The sequence below is a fragment of the Myiozetetes cayanensis genome, unplaced genomic scaffold (genome assembly GCF_022539395.1).
Source record: "Myiozetetes cayanensis isolate MyiCay16 unplaced genomic scaffold, myiCay2020 scf1, whole genome shotgun sequence".
Lineage (NCBI taxonomy): Eukaryota > Metazoa > Chordata > Aves > Passeriformes > Tyrannidae > Myiozetetes > Myiozetetes cayanensis.
Genome location: NW_026086604.1, coordinates 118,889,705 through 118,905,870, shown reverse-complemented (window position 1 = coordinate 118,905,870; position 16,166 = coordinate 118,889,705). Strand labels below are relative to the sequence as shown.

The 16,166-nt window shown below is 39.0% G+C and overlaps 1 protein-coding gene across 1 annotated transcript; it reads left to right on the top strand.

The window, feature by feature from the left end:
* The first annotated feature begins 5,639 nt into the window (after nt 1-5,639).
* FAM221A (family with sequence similarity 221 member A) lies at nt 5,640-14,897 on the top strand. The gene is made up of 7 exons (XM_050329580.1): nt 5,640-5,802; nt 7,336-7,509; nt 7,972-8,162; nt 10,268-10,474; nt 11,290-11,400; nt 12,107-12,195; nt 13,909-14,897. The coding sequence occupies exons 1-7, from the start codon at nt 5,747-5,749 to the stop codon at nt 13,969-13,971; spliced, it is 891 nt and encodes a 296-aa protein (XP_050185537.1). The 5' UTR covers nt 5,640-5,746; the 3' UTR covers nt 13,972-14,897.
* The last annotated feature ends 1,269 nt before the right edge of the window (nt 14,898-16,166 follow it).

The window sequence follows — 16,166 nt, the reverse complement described above, 5'->3', positions numbered from 1 at the left end:
AACTGTTTGCCAAGGAGCGAGTTAAAAATGGTCTAGTAGCATCCTACTTCTCGTTTTGCCTGAAACCAGCATTATTAGGGGTTGATACAGCATTACATCACTGTCCATGATATATCTCGCCCCTCTTTTTGTGCCTAGTCTTGTTGTGTGCTGTATCAGCCATGCCATGCCTCTGACTTGAGTTCTCCCTTCACCAGCTACCTAGCACACTTCCATGGCTTCTGTGCTCCAGCAGTGCAGAGGACAGAAGCTGAGCTTTATCCTTTTTTTGCTCAGATGACAACACTTTTCAGAATAGGAAAACCAGGAAAAGAAAGGCAAGGAAGGGATAAAGGGGGCAGGTCTCGACTGCCTTTCCTATTAACAACAGTAGCAAGAATACATCTGCATGTTCTGGCCTGCAGCCTCCTTTGTAGGACATGTGAGAGGTGTGGCAGCCTTGTAGTGACAGGAGGTTGTGTAGAGAACCTGAGGGCTTGGGTGAAAAAGAAGCAAGAGAAAGCCTACAACGTACCCCAGGTCCAAAATTCTTGATAGTTTCACAGGATTTGGTTGTGTTGCCAAATGTATGTAATTTGTTTTTCCTGAGAAATATTTAAGTAGTGTTTCTGCTGTGCTGCAGTTTTAATGATGCAGCTGTGCATTTCCCATTTCAGACAACATCACAATCCCCACCAAAGTGACCTGCTTCAATTTTTTGTAATACGGAATCTTCTTAAAGCTGGTTGGTTCTTAGGCTGGATTGGGTTTGGTGGGGTTTTTTTTCCCCCTTTTCTTTGGAGGGCAGGGGACATATAACACCTTATATAAAGAACTGCTGATTTGAAGGGACGGGGAAGTGTTTTGGCCTTGAAATCTTTCGGTAAATTATGATTTTAAATTTTCCCAGCTGTAATTTGCCTCCTGAGTGTTTATCAGCTGATTTCACCAGGTAATTGTCAGTACTTCTGTGCCTGTGAATTATTGCTTAACATAGGTAGCAAAAAATGTTCAAGATCCACTCCCAAACAAAAGTTCTAATGAAGAAAAATGGAAAGAAAAGAGTATATATTGATTGCTGTCTAAACAGACAGTTCTTTTTGTTGCTTTCTTCATCTAAATAAATAATTTTGGAATTTCACCATATAAACTGTAACATAATTAGGATGTCCAAGCATTGTCTAACAATTATTTGGGAACAAGAAGTTTATTTAGAAAAATGATTACATAAAATTTAACATTACAGTTTATCGTGTTTTCTTAAAATCCTTTTAACTCCTAAAAACACTCAAATTCATTGAATAAACTAAATGTCTTGAACATTCTTACTTAATTGGTGTAGTATTTTTAAAGGTGATGTAGAGTCTCATTTGATATCTTTAACAATTAATCCAAAGATTACCCTCCTTACCTGATGCCCTTTCATGAGTTCGTACTTTACAAAACAAAGCAGTCTGCTATCTGTGGGGTTCAATTTAACGTATCTGATAGTGTGCTGCCTTCAAAGGCAAGAGTGAAATGGGAGACTTCCCTTTAGAGTAGCTAAATAAGTGAATTAGGCTTTTTTTATATTTTTCATGTGGAAAAGATGTTTACTGAATTGGTACTTCACTAACCTCAGTTTGTCAGGAATGATGCACATAGGCATTTGTATCTGTTTGAAAATAATCATTTAGGTTATTAAAATTAAGACCAAGTTAAAAAAAAACGTTATGTTCATAGAATCACCTCTCTTAAACACTGATGGCATCACATGCTGCTGAATTATCTTATCTCTAAGTGATCTTAATTACTACAAATTTCCCAACTATGTTTGTCAATACCTCCAGCAAAAACCTTTCATTATTAATTGGCCTGTACTTGTACATGAGCTTCCATATTCCCTGTGACATTCATCAACTTATTCTGTCTGTAGATGTCTAATCATGTTCTGTTTTTCTCATAGTGAAACTGAAGAGAAACATGCTGTCATTTTTAAATACTGTAAATTAGGATTAATAATACAAAACCTAATTTTTATTTTAGCATAACGTATGGTCATGGTTAGAAGTTTATAAAAGTAAGTACAGCTTTGATTTGCCTTCAAGTATATCAGAATATTGGTTACAAATATGGATGGAGGGAACAATTTAATGGAAATTGTTTATGTTATTCTTTTTGCCACTTTAATTCTCATTTCCAGAAGAGTTGATTAGATAGTCATTGACCAGATCCATAGAAACAGAATGACTTACTACTACTTCAAAATAATGACTTGAGGTCCAAAATATTAAAACAGTTTTTTTCTAAATTATTTATTCTTGCATTAATAAAGTGGCTATCTTCAATTTGCATAGGTATTTCACTGAGAATATTTTTAAGCACTTGTCAAACTTGTAAGGATTTCAAAAAATTTAAAGGGTCACACATTTTATTGTTAACAGAGGGTGTTGAGAGAGACTGTCAACACCCCATGCAGCATTAAGCTGTTGCCTTTGCTGTGTAGGCAGTACCTTAGGTCTCACAGAACTGTACTATAAGTAAGTGTCCATATGTTCAACCCACTTTGATGTGTTCAGAGATCTTGGGCCAGCAGCATCCATATGCTACATCACAACCACAGGAGGTAAAACATGCCATCTGGATTCCTGTTCTTTTTACTTACCTTGTGTCATGGCTTCTTCATGGGAGCAGAAAGCCTTTTTTTTTTTCTTCCTTGCTACTCAAAATTATTTGGTAGTTTAGCATGAAAAATCTGGTTTGACTCAGTCTTTAATGAATTGTATTTTGGATGTCTATTAACAATCTCTTAGAAGAGATGAGAGATGGGAGAGGCTTTTCTGAGTCCAAAATGTACTCCTATACTCATGCTATGACAGTAAAACAGTGAGTGTTTGAAATACCTTTATTAGCAAAGAACTCCATTTCTCAATGACAAAGTCTTTCACCTTTCATACCTGTTCCCAAGTAAGTCTATGGATCCAGATATTTGATTCAAGCAGATCTTGAGTGGGGTCTCTCAAATGGTAGGTAGGTAGTAAGACCTGGATGCTAATAAGCTGAACACTGTCTGTATTGCATAAAAAACTTGCTGTGATCAAATCCAGAAATAAATCTTCAATTTCTGTGAAAGGAGGTAGTTCACAGGACAGATGCCTCACCAAAAAATGACTTATTTCCTGCTCTGGATAAGTTCTCACTGACTGTTCACAGGTAATCTGATGCTAAAGTGCAATACAGACTAACATTTGGAGCCCTCACTGGAAGCTGCCTTACTCAGAAACCTGGCTCTGCTCTCCAAACCCAAACTATATTTCAGAGCACTGTTTTTAACAAAGATCTTGCACAGATGAGGCACATCAACCCATGCCATAGGAGCTCTGCTCATTCTGTGTGAACCAAGCTTGCCAGAGCTCTTTCCACCCCTTCCCCCCTTTATTGGCAATGCTGGGATCTTTGGCACCAGCAAAATGTGCATACAGATAAGGTATCTCAAAGATCTTCAGTTTTGTGCAGGTCCTGTGCAGCAGTGTGTTACTTTTTATGTTAAAACTCCCTGTCTGCAGAGCTTCTTGTCCTGCCTTCAAGGTCCCCTTTCCCCCATTTGTTTCTTTCTCAAAGTTATGGTCAGAGGAGGAATTTTCCCTGGAGAAATAATCCTGATTTTTTTTGGTGGGATTTTATTTTCCTCTATTAGCTTACTTGAAGATACATTGACTGCAGTGAGGACTTGCTCCCATATAATTTCTGCCTTTAAAAGTGCTCAGATCGCAGTGTGACAGAAAGTGTGTGTTGCTTTGCAGTGCTGTCTCCTCTGCTGAAATTTCTTATACATGTGGCATAGCCACAGGACAAATGCCCAGACCATATGCCCTGTCACCTTATTTGGATACTGCTGGACACCCGAGAGTGTCCCTGTTGTTTCATCTCTCTCTGGGGGATGTTTTGGCAAAACACTGCCATCGTCCTGGTGACATTCCTCTTCACCTTCTGCTTCATTGCTTGTGGCTCGTCCAGTTCAAAACAATCTGGAGACTTCCCTGAATTGCTCTACCTTTTTATTGCCAGGCAAGTGTCATTGTATGGAATGGAAAAAGCCTCTTCTTGTGGGTCTCAATTTGACAGTCTGAGGGTTTGCGGCTCGTGCTAGCAGGCAGACCACAATTTAAATACCAATAAAGCTCAGATAAAGAAAACATATTACATCTTTTCCTCATATATTTGGTCACTTTGTGGCCAGGGTGTTTGTAGCAAGGCGAAGCAGTAATTTACACGGATAGAGCAGTACCTGAAAGAGCAGTCTGTGGTGTATTCACTACAGCCCTCAAACACATCAGAGGAGTTGCTCCAATGTGGTGGCATTGCTTGTGCCACATGGAGAGGAAGTGGGAATTGGAAGTTGCCTAGATCTAAAAACCATCTTTGGTTAGCAGAGTTTCCCAAAATTAGCCTCCTGTTGTCTTGAACTATGAAAAAAATACACATTTTGCAATGGAACATATATTTATTTTATAATGGAAGAGTGACGGGGAATCAGTGACCAACCCAAAATACCTGTCACCTGCTCACCAGGAATGTGGTGGTCTAAATAGCAGCAGCAGCTGAGGACAACGCGAGTGCAGAGCAGGTGCCGTGAGGGCTTGCATGGACACAATGTGCTGCATGGCTGGTGGCACCCGTGATTGTAGATGCCTTTCTGAGGCACCTCAGGTGCACGGATCTGCACACACACATCTGTGGATATGCATGTACCTGTGCCCCGGCACTGCCACTCAGGGAGGGTGTCCATCCGGAGAGGTGTGGGGGATGACTGCCATTCCTGGGGGCTGTGTGCACCATGTATATATATAGCCTGTCCTTGATATCAAACCCCTCAAGATTTGAACTGCTCAAGATTTGAATCAAACTTTGCAATTTTTTGTTTGTTTGTTTGTTTGTTAATCAGTAGCTGTAGCTAGACAGTTATGATTAAGCAATTGCATTGTGAATGTTGTATGTTTGGTGAATCTTTTGTTTTAAGGAAAAGAGAAGACAATCCCAAGATGAATGGGTCGTCTGGACAAGAGCCACCAGTAGTGAAGTCAGCAGAACTGAGCAGTAATTCCAGGAAAGGTAATTCTGCCAGTGGGCGATCGTGACCACCTACTCAAAACAGACCCCAGATTGAAATGGAGAGAACTGCACCTGCAGACTAATTCTCATGAGAAGCGAGAGATGTAATTAGCAAATAGGGTTTTGAGTGTTAATAGACAAGTTATGTAACTTGTAACCAATGCGTGCTGATGCCCTTGTTGAAGTGTATAAACAGTGTAAAGTCTTGATGACCGGTGAGCCTTTTGGGGGTTACCGCCTAGCTCCCTCCGTTGCGCAAGCGGGCTCGCCGTGCCCGTGTAGGCGGCGCACACCCCGCACTTCCACGCACGTTTCTCAGCAACCGGTGCGGTGCGTGCTGCGGGCGACCCGCCTGCCCTGCCCTCCCGCCTGCCCCCTGGCCTGCCTCCCGCCTGCCCTGCCCTCCTGCCTGCCCCCCGGCCTGCCCTGCCCTCCCGCCTGCCCCTCGGCCTGCCTCCCGCCTGCCCTGCCCTCCCGCCTGCCCTCCCGCCTGCATCCCACCTGCCTCCCGCTTGCCCTCCCGCCTGCCCTGCCCTCCCGCCTGCCCTGCCCTCCCGCCTGCCCTCCCGCCTGCCCTCCCGCCTGTCCTGCCCTCCCGCCTGCCCTCCCGCCTGCCGCGCTCCGTGCGCGGGCGGCGCCCGGCGCTCCCGGCGCCCTGACGGCGGCTGGGCCGGTCATGGAGCGGCTGCAGGTGGAGCCGGAGGCCCTGGAAGAGTACGCGGAGTACCGGCGGTGAGGGCACAGGGGCGGCGCGGTGGGGGTCGCTGGGGCGGGTGCCGGCGGCAGCGGTGCCGCATCCCCCGTGTCCGGCCCGCGGCCCGGGATTCCTCCCGAAGAGATGCTCGCGCTCGCCTCCCGCCCTCCTGAATCCGCTGCTTCGGGTTCTGTGGCGGCTGCGTTGGGTCACATCCACCGCCCGCCGTTCAGTGTCGCAGCCGGAGGTGCCGTGGGTGGTGTGCCTTGGTGCGGGCATAGCGTAAACCTTGTATCAGCAGCGAAGGAACGCGTCGTTCATCGCATCCAGGCCCTCCCGGCAGCGTGTCTGTGTGATGTGCTGTGAGAGGCCATATGGGATAGCAGGGAGGTTGGAACTACGTGATCTTTTATGTCCCTTCCACTCAAGCCATTCTGTGCTAATCTGACAGCTGTATTGCTCTTTCAGAAAACACGGACTTCCGTGCATCATGAGTTCTAGTTTTGCACTCTATAAACCCCTCATACTACTTTGCGTGTCTTTGCTAATCTCGTCAGCACTCCTCTCGAAAGGCTGAGCAAAAATAAACGTGAACACAGTCATTGTGCTGAAATGCAATCTCAGCTTAGGAAAACCTTCAGTAAAACACGAGAGGAAGGCACAGTAGTATTTCTTATATAAGACATAGAGTGATTCAGTGGGCGTTGGCAGGGTTGATGTGCAAATCTCAGCAATATGTTGGCACATTATTCTGGTGCTGTACAGTACTGGCAATGCACAAATCCACAGAATATTTGACACATTCAGTGTGTTTTAGCGCACCCAACAAATAATAACTGAAATATTTACAGACATTAATAAACTAACTTCCAGCATAAGTAAGTGTTGCAATTAAGTCTTAAGTGTATTTTACAGGTTTTGCTTACAGTCATCAATTGTTTCTATAAATGCAGAATGTGGAGCCAGATATTCAATGACCTTGAATTTGAACATAGTGATAGCTTAAGCAAGTGGGCCTGTCTGAGTTGTGGGATACAGCTACAGAAACTATCATAGCCTTCTTGCAAGTTGTCTTCTAACTTGGATGTGTTGTTTGTTACTTTGATGGCAGTTTTGTTTTCCTTCTTGCAGTTACTCTGAAATTAGATTAGATCACTTGATACAAACAAGTCTGCAGTACAGTTAGGTGTAAATGGGTGAAGTGACTTACCAGAGATCATTCAAGAAGTCTGAGGCAGAGCTGGCTGGTTACATGACCCTTGATACTCATTGCTTTTTCTGCCATATGAAAAGGAGTGCTTTGCAGTTGCCTTTATTTTTTCCTTTTGTCTTACAAAACTGTTTTTCAGTCTGTCAGAGCAATTTTTTCAAAAGAGCATTATTCACAAAATTTCTCTAAAGATCAGTTATAGTTCTGTTAAATGTATATCACTAGAACAGTATTATGAAACACAAGATTTTCTTTTGCATTTACAGCAAAAGTACTGTTATATGTTATTTGAAAAATATCTGGAGAAATCTACTTTTATTGTCTTCATATCCTTATGGTTCTTTTTATAACATGTTTACAGAATTGTAGGTGATGATGATGGAGGAAAACTCTTTACTCCTGAGGAATATGAGGAGTACAAAAGAAAAGTACTACCCATTAGGTTACAGAACAGGTTGTATGTGAGCTGGAGATCACCAACTGGCATGGACTGTAAGCTTGTGGGACCAGAGACGCTGTGCTTTTGTACACACCGGTAGGTAGCTTTTCTTTTTTCATAGCACTGTATTTTTAAAAATAAGGAAAATGTGAAGTATTTCCAGATGCATTACAGTACCATATAAGCAATTTAATTTAAGGCCTGAGGGTTGAGAAAATAAGGTTTTAGATAGTAAGAACTGTTCTTAAGTCTAAATCTCAATAAATTTTTGAGACCAAAATGGATTTACAGTCTTCAATAAATTCAGCTTTAAGGCATGAGTTATTGTAGATTGTATTGATTCTCATACTGGTGTCAAAATGAAACATAAAGATCTGTGATATTTATGTAATAAATAGTTGTAAAAGCAGTTGATATTGTGCATTTCATTAAAAACCAACAGTAATATAATTAAGGATACTTAAAAACCAAATTTGTGAAGTAAATTATAAGCCTCTCAGTTACTTTCCTGATAAATACTAACAAAGTTATGAAAGCTATTATTTTTACCCATTTTAGGTATAAACAACACAAAACGGACTATGAAGTACTTCCGAAAGAGCGTCCTATTTGTGTGCCTTGTAGAGTGAGAGGTTGTCCGTGCCAGTCCTACCACTATGTCCCTCTGAATGGCACACAGCCCATCCGTTGTAGATGCAAACACTTTGCTGATCAGCACAGTGCAGCACCTGGATTTCCATGTAACTCTTGTAAGTTACGGATGGGTTGCAGCATTTTTTGCTAGGGAACTCATCAGGAACAGCGAGTTAGGGATCTGTATTCGTTCCTGGGTATGAGGTATAGCTGTACTTGTCGCTGATGTGTATTGTGATCCTCAAAGAAGGATGAGAAGCGGGAAGGAAGACATCACTTTTTGCAGGAGGGTTTAGAACAAGGAGCTTGGTTTCCCCAAGTCCTGTGAAGGAGCGTAAGTTTCCAAATGGTTCGGTTAGGTGCTTATGGAGACAGATGCCTGAAGTCAGGCAGTGTGAAAGCACCGCACTTGCAGTTTGTCACTTCCACCTGCACACACATGACTTTTCTACCTGAACTTTGTAGTTTGAGGGAGAGAAGGGTTGATCTCCATTCCTCTGTTGCCTAGTTGAATATAATGTTAATGAACCTTTTCTCAACTCCTTAGGAAGTAGCGCTGTGTTCCCAAATAATACTGTTGTTAGTGCTCTAACAAAGCAGTCCCTGAGCATAGAGATTGTGGGTCCAGAAATGCAAATGGGAATGGAGTTTCAAGGAAGAGCTTTGAGAAGGGATTAAGAGGAAGCTTTTTGCTTCAGTTGTTTGAGGTTAATGTTATGAAACAGCAGTAGTTATTAACCACATAAAATAAATAATGCACAAAGATGTTCTAGTTTGAAACCTCAAATTATGTAAGCCGAAGATTTTTTTGCTAGAGTTTTGTTGTTAAATTTCTTTCATAAAATGTCTCTATTTTGTACAGAAAAAAACTGTAAACAGCTTTTACTGTTTGGGAATCATATCCCACAGAACAAACCATAAAATACTTATATGACAGCCTTTCAAAACTTTAAGTAATGCGAGAATCTTAAATGTGCAATTGGACAATTCAGACTGAATCCATAGAACACAGTGTTTTCAATAATAATTTATATTATGCACTTTTTTTAGTGTTTCTCAAAAATACTGGACACTTCTGAGAGATTCACAGATGTCACAGAGAAGTACCAAGATTTGCTTCTGTTTTGGACTTATGTTGTTTTAATGTAATGGCATTAGTCTAGTTCAGTGTTGATCAATCCAGTGTGATAGATAAATTACAATTGAAAATACTGCTGTTGCACTTTATGTGTCATATACACTGCATTCTGTGTCCAAACACAGAATACAGAGCTCTGGTACCAAGGAGTGCACAAAGTTATATGAAAAAGCCTTTAACATTCTCAAGAATATGATCCTTGAGCCTATTATGCAAGACTTAAAAAAATCTTTCTTGGTGCTCTACAAAACGAACTGTGAGTTGGAAGCAGACTAATTTGTATAATGAAATATTTGCAAAGTCAGTTCCTCAATTTCTTGATCACATTGTTGCTGCAGTGGGGCTTTGATGACAGTTTTATCCCCGAGTTTAGGGCAGATAGGTCACTTCACTCCAGTCCGTTTCTGAATATCACATGACATTTGTATAACTATTTCAGTTACATCCTATGACTATATAAGGTTAAAAACCCCTGTGAAAGTCAGTCTAACAGTACTTTTGTGTAGAACCCATTTTGCTGTTACCACAGCCTCTGTTTACTACTGAGATACTTTTGCTAATTTAAAACGACATTTAAATTGAGATTTATATAATAAATTGTGATGTGAAGTTTTTTTGGCCATTCAACACTGTCATGTGCCGTACAACTTTGAAGGCAATACTGCCAAAATGCTGCCAGGTTGTCATCTTTACCTAGTGTCAGAATTTCTTATCCTTTTGTTCTTTGTCAGTGGATAGAGGGGAGTGTTGTTAATGGCAATGGACACAAGTTGCAACATAGGAAATATAGTTAGATATCAGAAAAGAAATGTCTGATCCAGCATTGGTCCAGGCTGCTCAGAGAGGTGGAATCACCATCCTCAGAGGTACTTGAAACTTGACTGAATGAGACCTTGTGACTGGATGGGCTCTATGATCTAATCTCCACAGTCATCCTTTATGTTTATACGATTTTTTGATATAGCTGGATGCTTTTGTAGTGAAGGAACTCTATTTTTTTACAAGGATCAGTTTAGGGAAATCATGTTGTCAGCAATGAGGTATAAATTCCGTTATCATCTCACTCCTTTATCTTTTTATTAGGTTCCAAGTGTTCAGGCTTTCATAGTTGCTTTACGTGTGCATGTGGTCAGCCAGCGTACGCTCATGAAACGGTTGTGGAAACCAAAGAGGAGCGCTTAGCCCAAGGAAAGCCTGTGGGGCAGGATGTTCCTTATGCTGCTATGGGAGGACTGACTGGTTTCAGTTCACTAGCAGAAGGCTACATGAGACTCGATGACAGTGGAATAGGTAAGTGTGGCTGACCTGAGGTGAAGTTTTAGTTCTCCGCCTACGTAGTTTTGAAAAGTACTAAATCAAAATAGATTTTCAAAGTTTGAAGGCAAACTGGATCAATAGGAGTACGAAGGCAGACAGATTTTTTTTTTCCAGCAGTGTTTTGGTGTGACGAGATCACTGTGACCATGTTGTCCAACCTCCTGTAGTGAATTGATAAATTAACTCTTTAAATACCAGTTCTGGTGTTCAGCCCAGTTTCTTTTGGTTGAAATGCAGCATATCTTTTAGAAAGAACTGTAGCTTCTCTTTTTCTCTTAATACTTCCACATTATATTTATGTTAATCCTTTAGCCTAAATGTGCCCAGGAATTTCTTGGTTATATATTTACAGCATTTTTGTTTTCAAACTCAAAGGTTAATAGCTGTTCAGCCTAAAAAACCAGAGGTAATTCATAAAACAGACATGTTAGTCTTGGTACTTCTGGTATTCTGTGGTTTTGTGCCATTTAATAATGGACACATTTTGTCCTGAAATACCGTTTTATCTATAATTGTCATATATTCATTGTTTCTTTTTAAAATTCTGATCTGGTTTCCTGGGTTTGTCAGAAGTTTAGAAACTATGGTATTGCCATAGTAACTAAAGAAACAAAGCTTTCCATTTCTTTCTAAGCCAGCCTTATAATGCTTTTGTTAACTCAAGTTTATGAGGACTGCACTGAGAATTGTAGATATGAATCTGTAGCTTTGTTTTGACCCCGTCATGTATGTCAGAAATCTATCTCATGAAGTTAATTATTGTTTCCATTTGACTTTTTTTCTAACAGGTGCCCCTTCTGCTGAACTTTTAGAAGCTCCCATTACCAGCATGGATCATCCATTTCTAAAAGCATTTCAGGGGCCTTCTAGTTCCACTCAAACCATCTCACAGAGAGCAGGTGATGTATAAGTAGGATAATACTGTTATACAAAAAGAATATAATATAAAATTAAATTATTTTATTAATTAATTGAAGTATGGTTTGGGCTAAAATAAAAGTTAAACATTGAATATTGAAGCCTTGTTATGTGAAAAGTTAGTACAACATTCATGTATTTGAAATGCTTAGAATAACTGTTTTCTTAATGCTTGTTATTTTTGCTCATGATGTAGTTTTTACCTTAAATGATTTTCTCCTAGGATTTGTTATCTTCCTCATTAATGGTGTCACGTATTCATTGGGTCAGTTTTTAAAATTTTTAATTCCTACTAGAAGCTCATCACATCTGAACGGGTTTCACATATTCAGCATAATCCTGTGAAACTGCCTTCTGCCAGAAAGTCTTTTCTAGATGGAGTTATAGATCAGTTGTGCCTACTTTATGTGCTTTGTTTAGTATAAAAATTTAGCAATTACTATAACTGTTGAACTTCTCCAAGACAGTTTATAATAGCTGCTAGCCTAGATTAAAGAGGTTTCTGTTTGATCCCAACTGATGTGTTTTGTACTTGCCTGTAAAGATGAGTTCTCATTAAACATGTATTTTGCCAAATGTAAAACATAACTAATGGAATAACAAATATCCTTAATGAAAGAGTTATATTTTTTGTTGTTGTTTTTTTTGTTTGTTTGGGGGTTTGTTTTGTTTTGTTTTGTTTTTCAGGTAGTTCAAGTGCTACAGGGCAAATTTCTTATGGAAAACCTTCAGAAGAAGATGACATGGCTTACTTTGAAAAACGTTATCAAGAACGGGCAAGTTACTACATTTGTTGCCTAATTTAAATACACTTTCACAAGAGGATGTCGAAAAAAGATACATGTGTGATTTAAGTAGCATATGAATGTGTTCTATAGTTCCTTCTCTTGTTCCTGTAAGCACTAGCTTCTTAACATAATGTTTTAAATACAGTTAAGACCTATTACAGGATTTCAGAGGTCAGTCATGTGGGATGCCATTTACCTTAACTGGGCAGATTTTAATTGAATTAACCCTCCATTACAGAAAACCAAAATATTTTACTATGTGACAAAAAGAAACAACAGAGCAGACTCACAGAAAGTCCCCTGTGACATTTAGGACGGTGTGTTTGTTATGTCATTTATAAAATTCATGGTGTTTTTGTTTTTAACGAATGTCTGAATAAGTTAGGCTAAATCTGGTCTGTCTTTCTTAGATGATCTGTGTCACTCCCTTAGAGGTGTCTCTTCCACCCCAGTGACTATCTTAAATTTAAATTCCTGGTGGTATAGATTGCTTACATGCTTAAATACCTATTCTTTCCCCACATTAGCTCCTTAACTCCGCCATCTCAGCTGAAGTGTGTATTGACTGTTTATGAATTCTTTTGTAAGGCGGTGTTGTGTAATGAACTTTTAAAATCGAAAGCTGTTATGCTTGGTGCTTGCAACAAGGTGTTTGTTAAGGAGAAAGCTGTTCTAGCTTTGTGAAATGTTAAATAGTTTTCCTTATTTTGGAAATCATCACAAAATATGGTCAAAAGTATTATAATAATTAATAGAAAACATGTTACTATCAAATCCAAATTCCTCCTCCCCAATTTTATTGTATTTGCAAAAGGTAGTAGGAATTTCAGCTACAAACTTCAAGCCTCCAAATAAGGAAAAATGTTTTAAAATCAGCTCCTGTGTAGACCAACAGGATTGCTTAGCAGTGAGTTCATTTGTAGGGACATCCAGATGAGGAATGAGGCTTGACTTCCTTTCGACGTTATTTTATGAGGGGGAAAAAGCATGTTAATTTATTTTTTTCTTGCATTTTTGTTAGCAGTGTGATATCTACTATCAGATGCAAAAGTCCATGCATTCTTTTTATGTAATTACTCTAAATATAATTTCATTCACTAATATAACAATACTTGAGAACAACAGATATATTAGTTTGGATTAATAGTCTTACTACAAAACGGCAGAGTTAAATGTATATGTGTTGTTGAATCATACCATGCTGTAGGAGCCTACTGTGTAGAAAAAATCTCACGAGAGGAAGTCGTGAGCTTGTGGGTCAGTGAGGAGACACCGAGATGGAGGTTTAGCGTCTATCTCTGCACCATTCCTTTGTGACTTTGTGCATGCTGTTTCATCTAACTGTATCTGTTAGACACCTGTAATAAAGCTGCTTTACCTTTCACTGACACAAAGACAAACCCATGAACATTTGTGAGGCACACTGGCCTTGAGGGATACGTAAATACCTAGATTGCCATTATCAGAAATAAGGCAGCCCTGGTTTGAGTTGGGGAGGAACAGGAGAGCTATGAAAGTGCTCCTTTGTCCTATGGTGGAAACATAAGCAATGCTAGGTTGGGCTAATAATGCTCTGTAGCTCTCTTCACTGCATGTATCACTCCAGTAAATTTGTGGCTGCATGTAGCAATTTAATATTGCATTGTTAGCTGACTTGCAAATTAGTTCTTTGACCACTGTTGATGTTTTTTCTTGTTACAGCTGAAAATGGAGAAAGCTGCTAAACGGAGAGGGAAAAGCCCAGTGCCATCAAAGAAGCCATGAGATTAATAAATAAATAAATATTTATTATTTGGCACACTGCTCAGCATTGCATTGAGTATTTTTCTCTGTGCCTACCTGCATACTTGTGTTTATTGATTTATTTATTCTGTTTTGTTATTTTGCTGAACTTAATTTTTAATTTTCTTGTTATAATAAAATTGGTTTTTTAATCAATGTGTTTCTAATCTCCAGAACTGTTACACAGATATTTCTTTGAGAACGGAAAATCATATTTAGAGAGTTGCAGAACTGTTATTTAAGGTCTGAGAGAATAATCATGTATTTAAATATTAGGTTGTCAAAGGACAAAGAAAATATATGTTTTACTCTTAGACTTTTATAACTTATTTTCTTTATTTGTAGAGCCCTTTGAATTCATCTTGTTCACGGAGTTTTACTTGTTAAGATTTGTTTTGTTAATACTGACATTTTAATATGTCCTTTAAATTTTTTTCCCTTTCTGTTGGTTTCATTGCCTTTACATAAAATTCAAACATACCCTTCTTCTCTCACATTTCTCTAGGCTCTGTTCTTGCCATCATATAAATATTTTTTTACATGTGGTGTTCTGTACACTTGTAAATCCATTTCCACACTTATGAGCTACTTGAAGGGATCTTGCTTGTATACTTTATCCCAGATTTCTCTGGTGGTACCATTCTCCCAGTTCTGCTTGTCTGTTACTGTCCATAACAACTATTACACTAAACTTCTGAAAACCTTAAGTGTAAATGGATCTGTTATTTATTGCGTGTAAATAAATAACTGTATAGTGTTTGATACAAACTTATTTATCCAGCAGAATCATCATGTCTAATCCAACACAGACTGAGGAGATGTGCTTTTGTATTCTTTGTCCATATGCACAGCTGCGGCAGCCTATGTTGTATTAAAGGTAGTGGACAGGAAAATACAAAATTTGGTGACTTGGTGTGATGGTTTAATTCTGTGAAGCGACACAGCAAGAATTGGTACAGAATAACTGGCAGAGGGTGCAGCTTAGGAGATAAAAGCAGAGCCTGAGCTAACTTATTCTCCTTTGAAAACAGAGTGATGTAAGTCAATCTGTCCTTAAAAATACTTGAAGATGTCTCTTGGACTGGAGACTGTACATATGGTATGTATGTACTGAGACTTTACAACAAGAACTGGGAGAAGCTTGCAAAGCTTTATTTCCCATCGGACAAAAAACCTCTATGTGCCTGACTGGCAAAGGAAAAGAGGTGAGTTTGAAGGCATTTAGTGCAGGACAACTTGGGTTTTTTTCAGGTGTCAGCTGTGGTAGGGAAGGAGAGTTCTTAGGAGTGCATGTAGGTCATACAGTGAGTGATGGAGACAGCTGGAATCTGAGTGAGATGGGAGTGGAAGGCTCAGTTGCTGAAATTCAAAGATTTAGGAGGGTCATTTGCCTTAATTGCTACCTATACAGCTGTTACTGCAGATGTGGATTGGACAGGCTAATCTGTTACTTTAGTTTAAATGCATAATACATCAAAGAGTCTAATTAATTATAAAAGTTATGAAAGTACCTTTTCTGTTAAATTTTATACAGGTACATGCTACTTTATCCTAATAAGTGAAAATACTAATTTGAGCTCCCTCTTCTGGCCCTGGCAGGCAATCTGTTCTACATATCCTCTGCTTGGCCTTGTGAGTAAATGGAGATTTCACAATGGAATCACAATGGAAAAAACCCAAATATAAATAACACTGGTTAAAAAAAAAAAAAAAAAGGTAACTGAAAATACAGAAAAAAAATTTCAGTTTTGAGAGAGATTATCACAAACTTAATAGCAGAAGTTTATTCTAGTTTTGTATATATCCCCGTGACTATACCCACTAGGGAATGCAGTTCTGGAAATGTTTGTGTGTGTTTCAGGGATGAGCTTTCTCACAGAGAAATATTTTTAAAGGTAGAAGTTTTAATAGTTGCAATAAATTTGTATTTTGCATTCGCTTTTATACTGATAAGTCTTAGGAAATAATGTATTGTGCTTTTTTGCCATTATAAGTTGAAAATATTTGTCAGTTTTAAATGTTAGCTCTGCCAAATTCAGTCCTACTAAGCTGTATTTTTATCATCATGAACTAGTTTTGTTAAAATAATTTTAAAAAATTTTTTTCTGTGCTTAAATTTATTTAATATTTGCACTTAAATCATATGATAACATTCTTACATTTATTTTATGGTATTA